The following is a 23,993-nucleotide window of genomic DNA, read 5'->3' as shown; positions in this document are numbered from 1 at the left end:
GGAGAGAGAAAGTGAGGGAGTGTGGGAGAGAGAGAGTGGGGAGTGCAGATGCTGCCAGGTTGGAAGAGGCCAGATGCGGTGTTGCAGGCAGGAGGGGTGAGGGTGAAAAAAGTCGCTGCCCGGTGGTGGGGGGGAGAGTGAGTGTAGGAGAGAGTGAGTGAGTGTGAGACAGAGAGTGAGTAATTGTGAGAGAGAGTATGTGGGAGAGTGAGTGAGTGTTGGAGAGTGTGGGAGAAAGAAAGAGTGAGTGTGGGAGTGAGAGAGAGTGAGTGAGTGTGGGAGAGAGAGAGTGAGTGAGTGTGGGAGAGAGAGAGAGTGTGAGTGTGGGAGAGAGAAGGTGAGTGAGTGTGGGAGAGAGACTGTGTGAGACAGAGTGAGTGAGTTAGTGTGGGAGAGAGAATGAGTGTGAGAGAGAGAGGGTGAGTGAGTGTGAGAGAGAGAGAGCAAGTGAGTGAGTGTGGGAGTGTGTGTGTGTCTGGCTCACTCACAGTCTCAGGATTCCCACTTATTCTCACCCTTGCTCACCAATACACAATCATACCCACTCATACAGTAGGTGAGGGTGAGTGAGTGAGTATCAAGAGATTAGGAGTGAGCCAAACAAACTGACTCTGTCCCTCTCACTCTCTAATGGTGATCTTTATTAATTACTCTTTTTTTAATTATCAATTTTTTGCTTTGACATTGCTCATTTTTGCCCAGCAAGTGTCTTCAAACCGCAACTTCATTTCGGAATTCACGTTTAATTTGCTGCCAAACTTTATCTTTCCGAAATTTGCTCATCAGCCCCTCGAGTGAGAAAAAAATGGAACTGAGACCCCCACCCCCACCCCCAAACCCCCAAGTGAAAAGGTTGGACAAGCCTGGTATAAAAGCTAATTGGATATCGGGCCATTAGTTGGCCTTTGACTTTATTTAGTAGCAGTGCTGCTGTGATAGCCTGTCTTGTATTACTTTTTATGGGGATTATTTTGATTCAATTTTTCTTTTTCACACAATTGGCAGTGTATATTTGGTATCACGTGATCAGCAGGACAATATCGATTGGGAATCAACACAACAGCTGTATATCCAGGATCATAGATCAAGCATAAACATCAGAGATTGTGGGACTGGCAGTACAGATCCTGATCATGGATTAGCCTGATCGATACATCAGGGATGATGGGATTGTTAGTACAGTACAAATAAGGAACAACAGAGTAGATCCAGGATCAAAGATCACAGGTTGAGGATCTAGGAATCTGTAATATGTCATGAGGGATTGTGAATCATGGGACGTGGAGTACACATTTGCAAATATAAAAACAAAAAAACTGCAGATGCTGGAAATCCAAAACAATAACAAAAACAGAATTACCTGGAAAAACTCAGCAGGTCTGGCAGCATCAGCGGAGAAGAAAAGAGTTGACGTTTCGAGTCCTCATGACCCTTCGACAGAACTTGAGTTCGATTCCAAGAAAGAGTTGAAATATATTTCACCTCTTTCTTGGACTCGAACTCAAGTTCTGTCGAAGGGTCATGAGGACTCGAAACATTTGCAAATGTCTACCTCGAGAAACATTAATCAGTTGGTCACACTGATCATTTAGATTTTGAACAATTTTATCAGTATATCAGGGTTCCAATCTAATATAATTTTTTTTTTCCTTTTCTGTATGTGTCTATGATATTGTTTCCACAAGAGACAAAGAAACAGTGAAGGCAGTTTAATTAATATATTTTCAGTTCTTTAATTTGACATCAACTTTCAGCAGTAGCGATTCCTGTCAAGGTTTTTATTTTCAGGCTTATATTTGGAATGAGAAAAGCAGATGGCTGCCGTACGATCGCAATTACAAAGATCATTCTCACATGAATTGTTCTTGTCTGAAAAAGATAAAATTGTAGTTGCATTATTTACCCACAGCACCACATTGGTATTCCAGAAAAAGCCAGATGCTTCAACTGGTCTATTTAAAATATTCCCAACTTTTCCTAAAAGCTTTTGCTGGATTATGGTTTCAAATGCTGTCTGGTACCTCATCATCTAAGTGACGATTCATCATGAGTGAGCTTAATCAGTGAGTGTTGCAAAGCTATTCAATCAGTTGTGGCTGAGTCCAATCCCGCCTGCACCTAACTGCACACCTATCAGCAGGTGAGGGTGTTGGATGGGAATTGGTGGCAGAGTAGGTTTCAGTGGGTGACAATTGAGAAGAATCTGACTGCATTATTACTTCCTAGCACTGAGAGCTTCACCATTTATTACCCTGCTAAAATCGGCTAACTCAACACAGACTGGGTATCACATCTTGGACCTTTATAGTCAGTAGAGCTCAATTCGTTATAGTGTTTTTCAGTTGCACCATCATGCAAGCTACTTGTGAGGGATGATACTTCAGAGGTGTGCTCTTTCACATCTTGAGGATCTAATTTCAAATATTTTATGTAAGTTTACTCAACATTTGTAAATGATATCTAATGCTAAACTGATCCGTGTAATGGCTGCTCATTTGGCTTCGTGAAGGGCTTTTTATATCTCAAGCCCACATTGAACTTTACAGCGCAGTAGGAAGCCATTGGTCTATCATGACTGTGTCAACTGTTTGAAAGTACTATCCAACTAGTCCCATTTCCTTGTTTTTCTCCCCATACCCCTTCAACCTTTACCTTTTCAAGGTAATCTCCAGTTCCCTTACTTTTGAATCTCCTTCCACCATCCTTACAGGCACTACATTCCAATTCACAACAACTTTCTCCTCATGTCCGCTCTGATTCTGTTGTAAAATCTACGCTAGAAAATGACCATATGAAATGTGAAGGCTTCCCAACCTTCTCTTTTCCAAGGAAAATAGTTCCAGCCTCTTCAAACTATTTAAGTAACTGAAGTTTCTCATCCCTGGAATCATTCCCGTGAATCTTTTCTACACCCTCTCTAATACCTTCACATCCTTCCTAAAATATAGTGCCAGAAACAGGACAGTTGAGGCCAACCCAGTGTTTCATGCAGGTTTATCGTAACTTCCTTGCTTTTGTACTCCATGCCCCTTTTAATAAAGCCCAGGATCCTGTATGCTTAATTAATGCTCTCTCAACCTGCACTGCTACCTTCAATAATTTGTGCATTTGTATCTCCAGGTCCCCCTGCTGCCTGCACTCCCTCCAGAATTGTAACCTTTCGTGGAGGGGAACCCAGGGGGAACCTGTAAGCCTGTCTGGAGCACTGTCCTCCCACCCACTCCAGGCTGGAGGCTGGCTAGAAAACTCCAGTTGGCCTCCAAGAATAGGCTTTAATAGGCCATTAATTACTTGAATTGGTAATTATCGTTTGCAGGCAAATAGACCTGTTGCCTCCCCTCACCCATCTCTATGAAAATGTCCAGGGTGGAATGGAAATGGGGCACCAGCACACTGGTCAGCTACGAGAATTTTCACACCCTGCCACCACTGTGTTGGCCCCATCGGGGCCTAAAAGTCCTCTCTGTGATTATTATCTTTATTAGGAGATCTCCCATGACTTTTTCAAGCAGCGGAAGTGTTTATGCAGTATAATGAATAGTGTCAGGGTCACTGATTTACTGCATTTAAAGAAGCCAATTTCCATTTTCATAGAAAAGAATCATGGAATAGTTACAGCACAGAAAAAGGTTATTCAGCTAATATGTCTCTGCAAGGGCGACTCCCCTAGTCCCACTCCCTCACCACCCCCCATCCTTTCCCAGTAGCCCTGCAAATATTTTCTCTTTTCCGATTCCCTTTTGAAAGGCTTGATTGAATCTGCCACCCCCAGACTCTCAGGCAGCATATTCCAGATCCTAACCACATGCTGTGTAAAAAAAGATTTCCCTCGTGTCGCTATCGGTTCTTTTGCCAATTACTTTAAATTGGTGTCCTCTGGTTCTCAACCCTTTCAGCAATAGGAACAATTTATCTTGATCAACTCTGTTCAGACCCCTCATGATTTTGAACAACTTTCTCTTCTTCAAGAACAGCTCCAGTTTCTCCACTTGAACTCTCTCATTAGAATTCTATAGAAATATCTCATTTTTATTACAGAAATATTATTTCTAATAAATAGAAACATAAAAATTTTATGCCACAGAAGGTGACCATTTGGCCCATCTTGACAATGCCAGCTGAAAAAAGAGTGATCCAGCCTAATCCCACTTCCAGCTCTTGGTCCTTAGCCCTGTAGATTACAGTATTCAAGTGCATACCCAAAGTACTTTTTAAATACAATGTGGCTTTTGCTTCTACACCCTTTCAGGCAGTGAGTTCCAGAACCCCACCACCCTCTGGATGAAAAATATTTTTCCTCAATTCCCCTCTAATTCATCTATCAATTACTTTAAATCTATGGCACCTGGTTATTGACCTCTCTGCTAAGGGAAATAGGTCCTTCCTATCCACTCTAATCAGGCCCCTTATGATTTTACACATCTCAATAAAATGTCTCTCAGCCTCCTCTCTCCCTAGAAAATAAACAGTGCCCTTGCTAACATTTCCCATATCCCATTGTTTATAACTATGGTGGCGTAACACTCTCTGCTATTGCTGAGATCCATTTGACTCACTATTCAACATGTGTACATCATTGAAGATTTGTAAAACTAATTTCTACAGCTTTGAAATACTCAAGTACTTACCGCTGCAGATGACATTCTTTTCAGAACAAGAATAGTCATAAAGTTCAATGTATGGGCTGTCTATCAGATACCTGCAGTGATCCTTTTTTGCCTGTATATAGCATTTATCATGATTGAGGCAACACCTATAAAGGAAAGAAAAAGTGAATGAATGCAATGTTTGTATCAGAGGAGTGAAAAACTAAGGTGGTTTGCTCACTAATTGACAATCACTTCACTCTGTCATACTTTGATCATGTGACTACAGGTAACAACTTGAGGAGGAGTCTACACTTTATTTTCCCCAATTTTATGAGCACCTACATTTTGAATATTTCTAAGTTACATTAATTTGTTCCCATAATCGCACACTGTATAACAGAGGTGTCTGATGAACTGGAGAATTTTCTGCCTCTATTCTGCACATTGAGTTAAAGAAAGAAAGAAAATTTATATGGCATTTTTCATAACCTCAGGACTTGTAAAGCACTTTACAGCCATTGAAATGCTTCTTTTTGAAGTATAGTCACCTTTGTGGGAAATTCAGCAACCATTTTATGTGCAGCAAGATCCCACAAACAGTGGTGTGTTAATGACCAGGTAAATCTGTTCTAGTGAATTTTGACTTTAGTGTTACATATTGGTCATAACTCTAGGAGAAACTCCTTTGTTCTCTACTTTCAGTTCTCCTTTAAGATCCGCCTTAAAACTTACTTCCTACCATGCTTTTGGTCACCTGCCCTAATATTTCCTTTTGTGCTTCAGTGGACTAAATTAAGGGCACTGTACAAATGCAAGTTGTTGTTATTTATGCAGAATTACACATCGCTGCAAGTGATTGGGAGAAATCCAATCAGAGATCCAGTGCCCCAGAGTTGAAACGGAAGCTATCTTTCCTCACCCAAGTGATGAATTCTCTGCAGTATCAAGCCACATTGATGGATCTGTATATTAGTCAGGATACACAGACCAACTGTGTTTCTTGAATTATACATACTCAATGCCATTACTCAGTCTAAGTAACCTGGTAACAGGAAACAGTTAATGCAATAAATTTCCCAAATTTCCCAATCTTTAATCAAGGATAATCAAAGAACTGCAACTTCAGAGTTCCTCGGACTATTTAAGCAAAGGCTGCCCTCTAATTTCTTTCATTCTAACTGGAGATACAAACCGCCTTGGTGTACTGTCAATTCACGCCATCAGTGTACAACACATTGGACTTTTTGGATGGAACCACCTTTGATAGGCCTTTACGGTCACTTAATAAATTTTGTTTTTAAAAAAATTTAACCCCTTGTGGGCTGATGCTAATTCTTGTCTTTAAGTATTGTACTCTCATGGCACAAAATTTCGATGCATAACCCCAGTTTTTCTGGGCACTAAAATTGATCTTAGGTCACCTAAAAATGGTGTCCAAGACATGTGCACACACTTCTGTGTGAGTTAGTTGCACCAGATGTCATATTGGTGAGAGCGTTAGTATGCACACCATGAGTGTCTGCCGAAATTATGCAAAACTATGATATCATTAACCACCAGCACTGCCATTTTGGAACTTAAAACTCTAGCTAACTTCATCTCTTAATCATGCATTCAGCAATTGGAAGGACCCCACCATCAGCACAATTTAAAGGGATCATCAACTACTTTCAAATTAGTTGCTGATTGATTTCCATTGGCTGTTACTTTGACTGTACAAGTTCTTAGTGCTTTCTAGAGTTCTTTAAAGTTGCTAAAGTTTATGGAGAGTGGTGTGGCAAATGTTGAAGGAGTTGGTCCTGCTTTATTCTGCACAAAGCAATTGCTCCCAGACATGGGAACAATTGTATACATTCCCTTTGGACTATGGCATGACAGGGAGAATGAGTGGAGGATGTACAAAACAGGACTAGCTATTGGAAGAGGGAGGAGAGGAGGTGGAGAAGGGCTCTCAGTAGGAAGCCATATCTACCCAGGGTGTTCATGGAGCAATTCTCCTTCCTGAGCCTCAGTAAAGAACAGTGTGTGAGACATCTGTGCTGAACTAAAAATGTCCTAATTGAAATCTTCCACCTTCTGCAGCCACAACTGCAATCTCAGATTTGGGAGAGGACAGTGTTGCTAGTGAACTCCTTCCGGGTTGGAGCATGGGTTATTTACAGCATCTTACAATTTGTTGTCTACTGTTGTGTAAGGGAGATCACTGATGTTTTCTATTCAAAGAAAGTTGAATGCATTTCATTCTCTCTTGCTGTAGATGGTGTGAGGCTTTGGCTTCATCAAGATTGCAGGCTTTCCTCTAGGTGCCATTGACAAGACACATGACTCTTTATGGGCATTGCATGTCAGCTCTAAGATGTACCGCAACTGTGAAGATTTCTGCTCCTTCAACATCCAGCTGTTGTGCAACCATGTGCTGTTAAGACCAGGTGAGGAGGGATGAGCTGGCTCTCCTCCATTCAACCTCCTCAATTGGTTACAACAAAGGTTTGAGTTTCTTTTTTATGAGGCCTTGCCTTTTCCAAATCAGAATGTATTTTACTACTTAAGCTGTCAACAATAAGAAATCAATCAAATAAGATTTTCTTATAAATTAGCACATTAATTAACCCCTAATCCCAAAAAAATAATGAAAACGTGATGTCAAGCATTCATCCCTCATGTAGTCATTAGAGCCCTCACGCACACAAACACACACCCCCCCCACACACACATCCCACACACAAACATACAGGTATCAGAAATAACAGGAGTTAGAGTCCAATAAAAAAAAGTAAAAGAATAGATGGCAAAGTGTCCTTTGATTGTCTTTGGTACGTAGATTTTAAACATTGTGGCCAATTTAGGTTAGTTGGTTTCTTGAATGCAGTCAGATATAGAAGATGTTGCAATTATTACAAGATCTCAGTTTGCTGGTAGGTTTCTGGTAGAGTTGGCTTCTCGCACCAGGTGACATGCTTATTCCAAAAGACAGAGAGGGAGAGAGAGAGTCCTCAGCTTGTTTCCTCTGCTGAAGACTTTCTGGACACTGCCTATATCACTTGTAATCTCTCTAGTGGCTGGCAGCTTTGCCTTGAAATATGTAACCCATTGTGTATTTCCAAGAGGTTTTGGGTGTGTCTGTCTGTGGCAGACATTGTTTCAAAACCCAATGCTTTGAATTTTTATTATCTCTTCCTTAGTCACGAGTTTCGATGGATGTCCAGATTATAGGAAATGTCTCCCTCTTCACACTCGCCTGAGGGTGATTTGTTAGTTTCTCATCTTCACCATCGAATTTTTAAGCAGTTTGCTCTGTCTCAATTCAAGTTACAACAGTTCTAGTCAGTTGAAAGTTGAAAAATATTTTCAAAAGTAAAAGGACATAACCTTGTAACAATGCAAAGAATCATACAGGTCAGTGCCCAACATCCTAGCAGGATCATGATGCCCTAATTCTGCAGCAGTCCACTATGCCATCTGTATTTGAGCTACCATGGCAAACCAAAGGTGGCTATTGGAGGTCAACGGATATCTGCTAATGATGACTCCAATGGCCAATCAATGCACATGTATGCAGCATACAGTGAAAACCATACTGCCACACAAAATGTGATAGAGCAGGACATTGGCATACTGAAACAATGCCTCTGCTGCTACAACCACTCTGAAAGAACCCTCCAGTACTCAGCAGATCAGGTGTCAAGATTTGTGATGGTCTGCTGTATGCTGCACAACCTCAACAAGATCAGGACAATGCCCTTGCAACCAGCTTTATGCCAATTAGCTGAGGAGAGGGAGGAGGAGAAAGGGAATAGGTAACCCAGATGGCCCCTTTCTGTCTAGCTGTACATGAAGAATGCACCCTACTGTGATTGCAATAAATGTAATCCCAATTCCCCATTCACCAAAAGTCCCACATCTTCCTTTCCCTCCATTACTGACCATTACAGTGTACTCTTGGACACAATGCAAAAGTAAAAGCCAACACAAAATAAACATTCAAAAACAAATATATAAATAATCAAACCATGTTATATTGCATACTAACATCAATTAATCAGCCTTGTGCATTCCCTTAGTGCCTGACATCTATGTGCCTTTTTTTTGTCCTCGTGCTCCTACGCAGTGCTACCCCAGTGACTGCAGCATGGCTTGTTGAAGGCTGCAAATTTTCAATGGAGGACACTGCAGATGGCCTTGGAGAACGATCTGAAGCAGCCCTGGGCCTTGAGGTCCCAGCTTCGGATTGCACCACCTCAGTATGGATAGCAGCAGTCGGGGCTGGCAGACTGACAGGCAACTGCCAGGGCAATGGTGAAGTGACAGTGGTGGAAGGACAAATGTTATCACCATGAGCGAACACAGCAGGTTCATGCTTGATAGAGCCACTGCCACTCCCCCAGGGCGGCAGTTCAGCAATCCTATTAATCTGTTAGATTACTATCCCCTTTGAACACCATTATCCACAACAATCTTGACACCAGTCTGAGCTTGCTTGGCAGCAGGTTGACCTCGTGTGAGGGAAGCCTGAGTCTCCCATGCAGCACCCAGAGATTGGGTGGCCTCTGCTTGTGTTGTAATTGAAGCTAAGACATCAGCAAGGAAAGAAATGCTCTAGACCTGGAACGTAGGGCAGAATTTTCCGTGCCCATGATGGTGGGCGTAAGCAGACAATATGACGGGAAGGCCAAAAATCAGTCGCAGAGCGTCGTGAAACCAGTTTGCAATCATCTGCTCTGCCCGTCAGTGGTGGGCCACATTTCCCTCCGCCACCGCACATCAGGAACTTCATTTTAATACATCTGCATATCATTATAAGCCGGAATCAGCCTCCCACACTGAATCATCCGAGCACGTCAATGTGATTGCACACCGATGTGTTTCACAACAGCATTTATAAGGCATGCACCTGGTGAGCTGCACGTCAAGGGAACTTGGAGGTGACTGCACAGTAAAATTGGACAGCACTTGCAAGGGTCACCTGTTGGACCTCAATATTGAGTTGCCACGCATTCAGGTAAGGGCACAGGCAAGTCGCATTTTCCTGGCTAGCTGATAATGCGGTGCTGAGGCAAGTGCTGCACTGCAGTTGATGGTGATGCACAAGTATGTGTGGGGTGGGTCAGTGAGAGGGAAGCAGCCAGGCATTAGGGAAACCTTGTATAAGGTGACCATTTTCTGCTGCTGAGACAGTTCAGATGCAGCCAAATTGATATGCTTGGAGTCCCTTGCAATATCTTCATTCAGGTTTGGACCATAATCCCCCATGGTTCAAGCTAACAGTGCAGCCTTGAAGTGCAGGTTAGGAGAATGCCTGTTCCTGAGCTGAGAGCACAGCATGCAGTCCAATAGGCAAAGCTACCACCAATCGCTCAGATGGCGTTGGGTGGAGGTGGGTGACGTTTCGGGCATCTGTGCAGCGCTCAAAACTCTGGCCATCCAAACGGTGGCCTTCAGACTTAACCAAGAGAGGTTCTTAAAACACCCAAGCTAACCCATTCGTCTCTCTTTTATCCTGCAGGAGGAGTACATCAGGCACATGGAGCCTGGTGACCTAGCTGTATGCCTCATGAAAGTGGAGACAAAGGAGAAAAGAGTGACCACCACTGCCACCGCCTCCCATACTGGATTTGTCACCTTGCTTGCTGGCCTTCACCCAGAGTAGGGGTAGAAGACATCATGGCGAGCTTTCATGCAGTCCAAAAGGCATTCCAGGGATGCGATACTGAATCGGGGGGCTGCAATCCTCTTGCCTTTTGGGGCCATGTCTTCTGTGTAGCAGTCCTGGGCAGGAAGCACTGAGAGGTGTGCGTGCAACTACATTTTAAATATGGCGCCTGGCGTGAGGAAGCGGCAAGGTGATGGCTTGGCAGGAGAATTGGAGGCCGTTTGCCAGTGAAAGGGCATGTTTCCTGGGAATGCATGATTAATGAGGCAGGGTTGGGACAATATGGCATGAAAAGTCGCCATTGCAGCTGGCAGGTAAAATGTTCTTTTTCCTGCCCGCTACCATACTTGGTGCAAATCTGGGACAATTCTTCCCATTAACTCTATTTCTCCTTCCACAGATGCTGCCCAGACCTGTTGAATATTTCCAGCATTTCCTGTTTTTATTACTGCATCCTGATTGGGGTCCATAACTATACTAATGGAATTGGCCACCATTTCCATGCTGGAGAGGATGGCCTTCAAGTTCTATTCAAAATTTCTGCACAGATAGTGCCAGACTCCTCCATGCTTCTTGACATTTCCACAGGGTTTTCCGGCAGGCATGCCAATGCACCAAACATTTCCTTGTGCATACCCATCGGCCTTTTTCTGTAGCTTGTCCTTTGGCGTGCCCATCTGAGTTTTCTGCAACAGAACTCATGTATGGCCTTGTCTTCTGGGGATCTGGTACCTATAAAACCCTTGCTCGCTGCTCTGCAGGCCACCTGTGCCTGTTGTCTACCACCTCCATACCCTGCTTCTCAGCTATGCTCTAAATTACAGTATCAATGCAGTGTCAGTATCTGAGCTGGTAGCTATGAGTGTGAGATTGAGTGAAGGTGTTTCTTCATCATCACTTACTCCTTACTCTTTCAGTTCTATTCTGCCACTGCCTGGCTAGGCTGCAGTTCTTGGGTATTTGAAAGAAAGGCACCAGGATACGGTTGTGGGGAGGAGACTGTGGAAAGGAAGAGATGAATCTACAGCTTATATATCAGAAGAGATTGTGGGCTGAGGGGTAAGTGGGATGTGGGAAGGAGGATTAAGTATCGCTTCAACCCTGCTGCTGGCAACAGCCTCAGCATTGTTTGCTCCAGTAATGTCGAGCACCATCTCCTCCATAAGGGTGAGGACATAGAGTTGCATCTATCCCCCCACGGTTAGAGACTACTGCCTCCGGTTGTCCATCACTTTGTCCTGCAAGACAGAGGGAAGTGTGTTAGTAAGTGGGGGAATCCATTTGGGTGATGTGACTAGCATGGGTAAATAGCTGGCAGTGTGTGCAAATTGGGTGCGAGAGGCACTGCTAAATTCAGATTACTGAATCAGAAAGTATAGATTGTAGAAGAGACATGAGAACACTTTATAATTGGTTATTATTGAGAATGTTATAATTGATTAAACTTTATGGAATTAGTGGGCAAGGTCCCAAAAGAACAACAGAGTGACTGGAACCGAAATGCACTGTGCCCAAATTTCCTGGCTGACTCTTAGGGGTTTTTGAGTTAAGGGAAGCAAGTGCAAAAACAGGGATGCCAAACATGAAAGTTTCTTCCTTTGTGCCTTCTCTAGGATATAACAGAACACCAGACATAGTGGCTTACCAATGGACAGCTACTGGAGTCACCTGGAAACCTTGCCCAGGCCACAAAAAAATATTTTTTACGTTTTAAGGAAGGTGCTTTTCCAGGAAGTTTTAGAGGCATCTAAATATTACTTCTGATGGGGAATTTACTAGAGTATTCCGAATTGTCCCCATTGTCCCACTTTCCAACTTGGCTTCCCAGCTTAGGAAGGTAGGAGTTTCCCATCAACCACAACTTCTGTTCCAATGATAAATGCGATGATCACATCAGCCAGCAACCCATGGGATATGGACTGTCAGGTATTAGCATTAAGTGACATACTTGTCTAATTCGTCAACATATGTCCCAGTACCACCAAATCCACAGTTACATCCATAATCGTTGTAATCCAGAATGGGAGAACTGCTCGGATCCACACACATAATCATCTTCCTGAACTGCCAGATAGCATAAGGTGAAATGTTGGCACTTGCAACAGCTGTGAAGAGACACACAATAGATATTAATATAAAGAAATATTAGCAGCTGTTCATGTTTGTTTTAGCAACCCAAAACATTTTGAATCCTTCCAATTTACAGTAAAATTTGATGCTTTCGTTCAATGGATCTCTTTCACCAGTGAATGAAAACTAATTTTAGCATTTTCCTGAGAAAATGCAGGATGAGCACAGGTGCATTATGGAAAGTAAGGTAAATTTTCTCATCAGATGGAATAAAAACTTCAATAGAAGTTATACTTTGGCATGTTAGGCTGAAGGTGAGAACATGCTGTGTTGCTCACATTCAGAGGTTCAGGGTGCCCGGGGAAGCTTGTTTGAATGTCTGAGTTAATACCAAGCCATTTAAAGCAAGTGCATGTTTCCTCACATCATAATTAGCGGTTTGTCATGAAAATATAATAATTCTCATAATATTATTGTGATTTATTGTAAAGGTAGGTTAATAGTGGGATTTGGATAATTTATCTGTGTGTATGTGTGTGTGGGTATGGGATTTAATTGAATTGGAGACGGCTGGTCTGGAGACTTTGAGTTACCAAAAAGAAGCTAAGGGAAGAATTTTCCGGTCAGCGAGTGGGGGCGAGTCCCGCTCGCCGACGCATAAAATGACACGCGGTGACGTTGGGCGGGTGTCCCAACATCACCGCGCGTCATTTAGATTGTCTGTTCAGCAGGCACACAGCTGACGCAACTGCGCGCCTGCCGAACTATCAAAGGCCTATTAAGGCCATTTAAAAAATAATTAAAGTTGTTAAGAATGCTGCCCGTCCAACCTTAAGGTTGACGGGCAGGCAAAGAGCCCAGGTGGCCTTCGCATTTTTCATGAAACCTCATCCACGGGCGGTTTGAGGTTTCATGAAGGGTTTATTAATTAAATAAAACACTTTGAAAAAAATTAATGGACATGTCCCAGCTCATGTAACAGTTTCACATGAGGGAACATGTCTTTAAAAAAATTTTTACCCTTTATTAAATTTTTCAGAACTTAAACTAATCTCCCTGAGGCACCTCTATGTATCAGGTAGATTTCTGTGCTCTTTCACGCATATGCGTGAAAGAGCACAGGCCCCAACTCAGGGAATCCCCACCCCGCCGCCCACACAGGGAGTGCACAGCGCTTCCGGGTGTGCATCACGCTGGGTGGGCCTTAACTGGCCCGCCTACATAAAATGGACCTGATTCGTGCTCGCACCCGCCCGGCCCCTCACAGCCCCCCCTGACGGGGGGAAAATTCAGCCCTAGGTTTGAAATGTTAAATATGTAAACATGGCTGAAGATTTAGGATGTGACTTGTGAGGAAAATTTGCATTTTTAGGTAAATAAGGGTAGTTTGAATTTCAAAGAGATGGTAAGATGTTTCACCTAACTAGAAGAAGCCAAAAGGTGTGCTTATTTTTCCCAATACTGATAAAATTAGTACTATGAAAAGATTTATATTATGAGAGGGATAAAATTCCAAAGACATATCGGAACAATGGAATTTGCTTTAAAAAGGGAGAAACATGTATAAAGGAGATGAGGCTATACGTCATTGAAGAAGGCATTCTAAGATCTAACAAGTGTGAAAAGCCTCCAGCCTCTGTGCATCAAGTTTATGTCTACAGGAACCGAAGCTAAGAAAACTCACTTTGAATATTACTGTCCAAGGTATTGTGTTGTTCTGCCTGAGTCTGTTTAAATCTATTTGTTTTCTGCTGTTGCCTTAATGAAGGTGCAAATGGGAGCCAGATTAACTAAAGGCTTTAGGAGTTATTATAGTAGTAATTTGTAGACCTATGAATGTGCTTGAAATCTTTTCTTTTGTTAATAAATGTTAATTTAGTTTTCTAAAAACCTCTGAAGCTGTGGTAGTTTAATTACTTCTGAAATCAGGGCATGCATCTCAAAACAAAATACAAATCACAAAATAGTTGTGACCATGTGAGCAAGTTTCCCTCATGGATTTGATCCACCTGGCACACATCATCTGCCACATCAAAACAAGTTAATCATTTAATTTTCAGCTGCAAAACCTGGAAACTTGTCTGCAATATCATCAGAGAGCTTTAAATGCATTTTATGACAGTTCTCTGTCCATTATTTTAACAGAGATATTAATAATTTCACATTAAATGGGTAAATATCTATTACAGGAACAGAAGAACGTATGACAAATATCCTAAGTGTTGCTAAGCAAGCAGTAATTTCTAGGTTCAAATCTTTAAGTAAAAATTATTTGATAGATAGTTAACAACAGTACAGCAAGTGATCCACCAGTTAAGATTTATAATAACAATTACAACATTCTTTTAGATTCCTCTCCCCATCTCCTCATCAACAATAAGTTTGAGAAGTTCATGGACTTTTCTAACACCATGTTCGAGACATCTGATCAGCTGCTGCTTACTTCCCTACCTTCCAATAACCCACCAGGCCAAACTTCCTCTTAGTCTGACAAAGCCTTGGTGAATTCCTGCAATGAATCATGTAGATGGTACACACTTCTACCACTGTGCATCAATGGTGGAGGGGGTGAATATTAGTGGGTGAGGTGCCAATCAAGCAGGCTGATTTGTCCTGGATGTTGTCAAACTTTTTGTGTGTTGTTGGAGCTGCACTCATCCAGGCAAGTGGAGAGTATTCCATTACACTCCTAACTTGTTCCTTGTAGATGGTGGACAGGCTTTGGGGAGTCAGGAGGTGAGTTATCCACTGCAGGATTTCTAGCCTCTCACCTGCTCTTGTAGCCACAGTATTTTTATGGCTAGTTCAGTTCAGTTTCTAGTCAATGGTAACCCCCCCCAGGATATTGATAGTGTGGGCTTCAGCAAAGGTAATGCCATTGAATGTCAAGGAGCAATGGTTAGATTCTCTCTTGTTTTAAGATGGTCTTTGTGTGGCACTTGTGTGGCAAAAATGTTACTTGCTACTTATCAGCTCAAGCCTGGATATTGTGCAGGTCTTGCTGTATTTGGACGTGGACTGCTCCAGAATCTGAGGAGTCGTGAATGGTGCTGAACATCGTGCAATCATCAGCAAACATCCCCACTTCTGACCTTATGATGGAAGGAAGGTCATTGATGAGACAGCTGAAGATGGTTGGGCCGAGTACACTACCCTGAGGAGCTCCTGCAGTGATGTCCTGGAACTGAGATGTTTGACTTCCAACAACCACAATCATCTTCCTTTGTACTAGGTATGACTCCAACCCAGCAGAGAGTTTCCCCCTGATTCCTATTGACTCCAATTTTGCTAGGGCTCCCTGATGCCACACTGGGTCAAATGCTGCCTTGATATCAAGGACAGTGACTCTCATTTCACCTCTGAAGTTCAGCTCTTTTGTCCATGTTTGAACCAAGGCTGTAATGAGGTCAGGGGCTGAGTGTATCACTTGCAATAGCTTCTCTTCCTGCTCCGGCACCATTTCCTCTGGTGACTCCAAAGGATCTTTCCTTGGGCCCTTCCCATCTACATGCTGCCTCTCAGTGACATCATCCAAAAGCACAGTGTTGATTTTCATATGTGCACTGACAACACCCAGCTCTTCCTCCCCACCAACTCTCTCAACTCCTTCACTGTGGCTAAATTATCAGATTATTTGTCCAACATCCACTACGGTGAGCAAAAGTTTTCTCCAATTTAGTATCGGGAAGACTGAAGCATTGTTTTCAGTCTCTGCTCCAAACTTCCTTCCCTAGCTACTAACTCTATCCCACTCCATAGCAACAGTCTGAGACTAAGCCTGAATGTTTGAAACCTTGGTGTCATATTTGATCCCAAGATGAGCCACTGACCATATATTTGACCATATAAGACAGTCTATTTCCACCTTCTTGTCATTGTCTGAAGTTGCCCCTGCCTCAGCCAATCTGCTGCTGAAACCCTCATTCACGCCTTTATTATCTCTAGACTTGAATATTCTTAGATATTCCTGACCAGTCTCCTGTATTCTCCCCTTCATAAACTTGAGGTCATCCAAAATGCTGCTGCCCATGTCGTAACTTGCACAAAGTCTTGTTTTCCTATCACTTCGTGCTCGCTAACCCACATTGACTGCCAGTCAAGCAAAGTCTTGATTTTAAAATTCTCATCCTTGTTTTCAAATCTCTCCATAGCCTCGCCCGTCCCTATCCCTGTAATCTCCTCTAACCCCACAACCCTCCAAGATGTCTGGACTCATCTAACTCAAGCCACTTGAACATCTCCGATTAAAATCGCTGCCTTCAAGTACTTAGGCCTTAAGTTCTGAATCCCTTCCCTACACCTCACCACTACTTTAACTTGTTTTGTTTCTTTAAGACACTCCTTAAAACCCACCTCTTTGACCAAGCTTTTAGTCATCTGGCCTAAGATGTGACCCAGTGTCAAATTTTGTTTTATAATGCTCCTTTGAAACATCACTTATCACTTTAAAGGGGCTCTATTGTTTTAATAACAACCCACATTTATAGAGAGTCTTTAACATAGAAAAGTGTCTCAAATTGATTTTCAAATTGGTAATGACACAAAACTGAAAAGTGACAAAAAGAAGGAAAGGAAAGTTAACCAAGTGCTTGACCAGAAAGGGTGGGTTTTAAGGAGGGTCTTGGAGTTAGAGATTTGGTGAGAATTAGGGAGGGAATTCCAGAGTGTGGGGTCAGGGTAGCGGACGGGGTGAAAGGAAATGAGGATGTGCAAAGAGAAGCATCAGAAAAATAGAGAATTTGGACAAAAGAGTTGCAGGGCTGAGAGAGGTTACAGAGATAGCAGGAGAAAAACCATGAACTAATGTAAACAGAAAGGTGTAAATTTTGAATTGGAAATATTGGGGCCTGGAAGCCAGCGAGGATAGGATTGATGGGTGAGCAGGATTTGTTATGGGATAGGAGACAGGCCGCAGAATTTTGGATGAATTGAAGTTTACAGAGGGTGGAACATGGGAGGTAGGCCAGGAAATAGTGTGTGCAGTTTTGGTCTCCTTATCTGAGGAAGGATGTACTTGCTATAGAGGGAGTGCAGCGAAGGTTTACCCGACTGATTCCTGGGATGGCAGGATTGACATTTAAGGAGAGATTGGGTCGATTAGGATTATATTCACTGGAGTTCAGAAGAATGAGGGGGGCTCGCACAGAAACCTATAAAATTCTAACAGGACTAGACAGGGTAGATGCAGGAATGATGCTCCCAGCGGTGGGGGAGTCCAAAACCAGGGGTCACAGTCTGAGGATATGGGGTAGACCATTTAGGACTGAGTTGAGGAGAAATTTCTTCACCCAGAGAGCGGTGAGCCTGTGGAATTCGTTACCACAGAAAGTAGTTGAGACCAAAACATTGTATGCTTTCAAGAAGGAGTTAGATATAGCTCGTGGGGCGAAAGTGATCAAAGGGTATGGGGAGAAATTGGGAGCAGGCTATTGAGTTGGATGATCAGCCATGATCATAATGAATGGCGGAGCAGGCTCGAAAGGCCAAATGGCCTACTCCTGCTCTTAGTTGCTATGCTTCTAAACCATAAATTCCGGAAGTGACAAGGTATGAATGAGATTTTCAGCAGCAGGTGAGGAAGGCAGGGATGAATATATGAGTGTATGAATTAGAAGCAGGAGTAGGCCACTTGGTCCCTTGAGCCTGCTCTGTCATTCAATAAGATCATGGCTGATCTGAATGTAACCTCAATCCCACATTCCTGCCTACCCCTGATAACCTTTCACCACCCCCACCTTGTTAATCAAGAATCTATCTAGCTCTACCTTAAAAATATTCAGACTCTGCTTCCACCACCTTTAGAGGAAGACAGTTCCAAAGACTCACAACCCTCTAAGAGAAAAAAATTTTCCTCAGCTCCATCTTAAATAAGCGATGCCTTATTTTTAAACAGTGACCCCTAGTTCTAGATTCTCCCACAATAGGAAACATTCTCTCTACATCCACCCTGTCAAGACTCCTCAGAATCTTAAAGGTTTCAATTAAGTCACTCTTACTCCTCTAAACTCCAGTGGATACAAGCCTAACCTATCCAGCCTTTCCTCATAAAACAACCCACCGATTCCTGGTATTAGTCTAGTAAACCTTCTCTGAATTGCTTCTAGTGCATTTACATCTTTCTTTAAATGAGACCAGTACTGTACACATTACTCTAGATGTGGTCTCACCTGTACAACTGAAGCATAGCCACCCTACTTTTCTAATCAATTCCCCTCACAATGAATGGTAATATTCTATTAGCTTTCCTAATAACCCACTGTACCTGCATACTATCCTTTTCTGATTCATGCACTAGGACACCCAGATCCCTCTGAATCTCAGAGCTTTGCAATCTCTCACCATTTAGATAATAAGCTTCTTTTTTATTCTTCCTGCCAAAATGAACAATTTCACATTTGCCTACATTTTACTCCATTTGCCAAACCTTTGCCCATTCACTTAACCTATCTATGTCACTTTATACCTTCCTTACGTCCTCTACACAATTTACTTTCCTCCTTATCTTTGTGTCATCGGCAAATTTAGCAACCATTCCTTCGGATACTTCATCCAAGTCATTTATATAAATTGTCAAAAAGTTGAGGCCCCAGCACTGATCCCTGTGGCACACCACACATCACACCATGCCAACCAGAAAAAGACCCACTTATGCCAACTCTCTGCTTCCTGTTAGCTAACCAATCTTTTATCCATGCCAATATGATACCCCCTACACCATGAGCTTTTATTTTCTGGATGGGAATGGAAACTGTTACAGAAACAGAAGTAGGTAGCCTTTGTGACATGGATATGGGGTAAGAAGCTCTTTTGATGCCAAGCTTATGGACAGTCTGCTTTAGCCATAGACAGTAGCTGATGGGAAGGAAGGAGTAGATGGCAAGCATAGATGGATTGATGGGCAGGTCCACTGACTGAAAAATGCAGGATTCTCATGGATTAAGGGGCTGCCAATAACATAGCACCATATTTGGGGGTGGGGGGGATCCATCCACAGGGGCACTCAGGAAATCTCCTGTTTCCCAAATGGCCTGTCTGCCCCTTGTGTCAGGGATGTGGAATGTGTGGTGGGGCTGGGTCTTCCCAGTGTTTAACAGGAGAAAATTTTAACTCATCCAATACTGGATGTTGGAAAGAGGGTAACAAGCTCTGTCCACAGACCAAACACAGTCTCTGGCCAGGCAATTTAATACCCTGAGGACTAGTTCTATTAAAATAGCTCCTGACACCCAGAGGTAGTGAAGTGAAGGATAAAATCATCTTCAATACAATATTACACAGTTATTCGAAGAAAGGATATTTGAAAATTGTCAGCTTTCAAGTCCCTAGTAGCTACAGGAATCATCTAACCAGCAACACTAAAAAATACTTCTACGGTTATGATTCAATCAGCTGCTTATCGGGAGAAACATCTTCTGATGGAATAGCAGCTAGTAAGTAATCCTACAAATACTACAGGGTCCATCATGTCCCACTGAGTCTTTGAGTTCTGTATATATTCCATAATCCCATCCGGTTCCCAACCAAATGTTTACAGTAGCAATTTACTGCACAACACAAATACCACATGAGTATCAAACAAGAGCTGATTGTCATACAGGAGAAATACAGGAAATGTACACCATTTTTACACCTTCGAAATCCAGGAAAAAGCTGGCTCCTTGAAGCTTGTCCCGGTCCTGACCTCCTTTGTTTGTGGAAACTGTAATCCAGATACAGTATCTGGTTCCCATGGGCTGTACAGTTCCAGATATAAACACATTTTCATCTGTAATTCTGTAGAAAGTGCCATTGAATACAGACCTGTACATTGCACAGTTAAGGTACATAATGGAAATATGGATACATCAAAATACAGAAATGTAAGCAACATGCCGTGTTTTAATAGGATCCACCACCACTGTATGCGAAAACTCTGCTTTCAACACTGTAAATCTGTATTTAAAGCTGGTAACATCTGCAATAACAGATGGAGATGATGACCAAACTACTACTTCCAATTTAGATGGCTTGAAACATTATCCAGCCCCCACCATGCCTAACAGAACACACAAAAGCTGTGAAAGATAGCAGCATACCATCCTTTTTCCCTCAAGCAGTGTATTGGGCATCCTTTCTACATACCAACAAGCAGCACGGTGAGCACCAAGGACTGCATTTTCAATTCCCTTCCAACTTTCAAGGCTGTTCACTCAGATCCATCGGATTTATATTCATGTTTTGTCCTTGAGAGTGTGTACTTTTGAAAGGAAAATATTTGTAACTTACAGATGGGATTTTCTCAAATTAACAGTGGAATTTTTAAACTTAAATATCAAAAATATTATAAAGCCTGAGAACATAAGATACAAGATTTCACAATGTGTGCTAAACCTGGTGAAAGGTGTTTATTGGGCAATGACCATCTCCAAGAGAGAACCTAACCATCGTCGCTTGACATTCAATGACATTATTATTGCTGATTCCCCCACTATCAACATACTGGGGTTACCATTGACCAGAAACTAAACTGGACTAGCCATATAAATACTGTGGCTACAAGAGCAGGTCAGAGGCTAGGAATCCTGAGGCGAATAACTCACCTCCTGATTCCCCAAAGCCTGTCCACCATCAACAAGGCACAAGTCAGGAACGTGATGGAATACTCTCCACTTCCCTGGATGAGTGCAGCTCCCACAACACTCAAGGAGCTTGACACCATCCTGAACAAAGCACCCCTTCCGCAATCATTCATTCCATTCAGCACTGACGCACATTAGCAGCAGTTGGTACCATCTACAAGATGCACTGCAAGAATTCACCAAGCCTCCCTAGGCAGCAGCTTCCAAACCCATGACCACTACCATCTAGAAGGACAAGGGCAGCAGATAGATGGGAACCCTGCCACCTGCAAGTTCCCCTCCAAGTCAGTCACCATCCTGACTTGGAAATATAACACTGTTCCTTCACTGTCACCGGGTCTAAATCCTAGAAAACCCTCCCTAACAGCACTGTGGGTGTACCTATACCACATGAACTGCAGTAGTTCAAGGCAGCTCACCACCATCTTCTCAAGGGCAATTAGGGATGGGCAATAAATTCTGGCCTAGCCAATGATGGCCACATCCCATGAATGAATTTTTAAAAATTGATACTGGCATGGGTGACAGTCACATTAGAGACCAGTGAAGTGAACTTTGGCTAGATTCTGACTGCAGTTGGAGCAAAAGTAGTCAACATGGAGTTGAGGATTTTGTGCCAGTGCCAGTGATTTGTGGAAAAGCAAGTACAAGGGTTAAGGTAAGGTCAGCCTGTTCCTGCCCCACGGAACTCATTTCTTGCTATCTTGACTCAATTCTCTCTCCACTTGTCCAGTCCCTTCCCACCTACATCCATGATTCCTCTGACACCCTACATCATATCAACAATTTCCAGTTCCCTGGCCCCAACCGCCTCCTCTTCACCATGGACGTCCAATCCCTCTACACCTCCATCCCCCACCGGGATGGTCTGATGGCTCTCCGCTTCTTCCTCGAACAGAGGTCTGAACAATCCCCATCCACCACTACTCCCCTCCGTCTGGCTGAACTTGTTCTCTCACTGAACAATTTCTCCTTAAACTCGTCTCACTTACTTCAAATAAAAGGTGTGGCTATGGGTACCCGCATGGGTCCCAGTTATGCCTGTCTCTTTATGGGGTATGTGGAGCATTCCTTGTTCTAGTCCTACTCCAGCCCCCTTCCACAACTCTTTCTCCGGTACATCAATGATTGCTTTGGTGCTGCTTCATGCTCTCGTCTGGACCTGGAAAAATGTATTAATTTTGCTTCCAATTTCCACCCCTCCATCATTTTCATGTGGTCCATCTCTGACACTTCCCTTCCCTTCCTTGACCTCTCTGTCTCTATTTCTGGTGTTAGACTGTCCACCAATATTCATTACAAGCCTACCGACTCCCACAGCTACCTCGACTACAGCTCCTCACACTCCACTTCCTATAAGGACTCCATCCCATTCTCTCAGTTCCTTCGCCTCCGTTGCATCTGTTCTGATGATACCAGTTTCAAAAACAGTTCCTCTGACATGGCTTCCTTCTTCCTTAACCAAGGTTTTCCACCCACGGTAGTTGACAGGGCTCTCAACAGTGTCCGGCCTATCTCCCATGCATCCACCCTCACATCTTCCTCTCCCTCCCAGAACCATGATAGGGTCATGTTTAAGGTAAGGAAACTGCTTTAGTGAGTCTGCTGTCAGTAAATTGGTTGTTATGTTGGCAGATAGTTATGGATGGGTCATGCATCATTCCACAAGGCACTGAATGCAAGGAACTTCCCAACCGTGACAACAGCCCTACAAGTCTGAAGTTCAAGAATAACACCAATTGGATTGAGTAGGTAAGGTCCAATACCAAATGGCAGATTCAGATTTGGGGGAGATCCACTCTTGATTGTAGTGTCCTGCTATGAGTTCATGTCCAGTGAGTTTGATAACTGTTGAAATATTCCAAATAAGTGTCCTGCTTTTACTGTGTATTTTTTTTGTTTTTTCACAATAATTTTATGTGTAAACATTTCAAAGTCGCAGTTGTTCATTTCTCACTGAATTGCTATGGCAATGCTCCTGATGATGTCAGCATCACCAGGTTCAATGATAGCCAGTATGCACACTCTGTGCTATTTACCACAAGCTGTACCTAGTTCAATGTTGTTGCCACTGTAGTGATACATACCAACCTTGGCTAACATAGCATAGTATTCAATCCCTGATTTCCTCAAGGCTGGGCTGTCGTTGACAAGAATAATCAACTTGGCTTTGCGTTGACGAATCATTTTCAAAGTCTGTTTGTAGCCCAGCATATATTTTTCACTTTTCATAACTAGCTGAGCCTGGAGTTGATGGACTCCAATTACTTTTTCATCTTCTTGGCAGTCCATCTTCCCTGCCGCTGCCTCTGCTTCCTTAGCCTGAAGCCTTAGTGTGAGGGAGAAGAGTGTGTGAGGAAAGCCAGCAGTGTGGGTTTAAACTCTGCTGAGGGAGGAGCAGCAGCGCCGACGAGGCGAACCCAAGATGTCACAGAGGACACAGGCAGCAGAATTAAGCACATGAGTGTCATATCATCTGGCAATGATTCAGTCATCAAGAGCCTCACTGATAACAGAAGTGAAGGCAGAATAGTATTATCTGAAGACCATTGATGGAAGTGATTTTGACAAGTTCATTCAGTCAGGGGAGTAACAGTAAATTAATCAATAGGGGATTTGCAACTCCCTATACATGTCTTTGGTAGTATATTAGTGGATTCACAGCAATCTTGATTATGATGTGATGCATTATCTTCTTCATTCTTAATTTCTCCATGGTGTTTGGTAGACTTGACCTTGCCATCTCCCTCCAATACCCCATCTTGCCATCCAGTTCCAAGTGATTTGTTTCACATTGTTCCATTTCTACTTATCTGATTGTATCCAGACATCTTTAACAATGGCTTTTCTTTCCTCCCCTACATTGTCACCCTCCAATATCTCCAAGGATCTAACCTTGCTCTACGCTTCTTCCTCATGTAAATGATTCCCCTTTGCAGCATTATCCACAGGTACAGCATCATAACTATAATTAGGGCTGTGGACAGGGCTTTAAACTGACAGCGTGGGGAGGAGACAGGTAAAGGAAAATTTAGAAACCCAAAGAGAAAGGTTGAGGCATCAGAA

At 42.9% G+C, this 23,993-nt stretch overlaps 1 protein-coding gene across 1 annotated transcript; it reads right to left on the bottom strand.

The window, feature by feature from the left end:
• Window positions 1-1,750: 1,750 nt before the first annotated feature.
• LOC121286063 (phospholipase A2-like) lies at window positions 1,751-23,219 on the bottom strand. The gene is made up of 4 exons (XM_041203069.1): window positions 22,967-23,219; window positions 12,188-12,356; window positions 4,629-4,753; window positions 1,751-1,869 (listed from the first exon to the last, which is right to left on the bottom strand). Exons 1-4 carry the CDS (start codon window positions 23,217-23,219, stop codon window positions 1,751-1,753), a joined length of 666 nt encoding a protein of 221 aa, XP_041059003.1.
• Window positions 23,220-23,993: the final 774 nt, after the last annotated feature.

This window comes from Carcharodon carcharias, chromosome 13, assembly GCF_017639515.1.
Source record: "Carcharodon carcharias isolate sCarCar2 chromosome 13, sCarCar2.pri, whole genome shotgun sequence".
NCBI classification, from domain to species: Eukaryota; Metazoa; Chordata; class Chondrichthyes; order Lamniformes; family Lamnidae; genus Carcharodon; species Carcharodon carcharias.
The sequence above is the reverse complement of the archived record's forward strand: the minus strand, read 5'-3'. Positions and strand labels throughout refer to the sequence as shown.

Coding starts and splice junctions, on each gene's coding strand:
- LOC121286063 (XM_041203069.1), bottom strand. CDS start 23,219: ATGGACTGCCAAGAAGATGAAAAAGTAATTGGAGTCCATCAACTCCAG. Junction 12,357..22,966: donor TGAACTAGGTACAGCTTGTG/GTAAATAGCACA, acceptor TATCTATTGTGT/GTCTCTTCACAGCTGTTGCA. Junction 1,870..4,628: donor AAAGAATGTCATCTGCAGCG/GTAAGTACTTGA, acceptor TATCTTTTTCAG/ACAAGAACAATTCATGTGAG.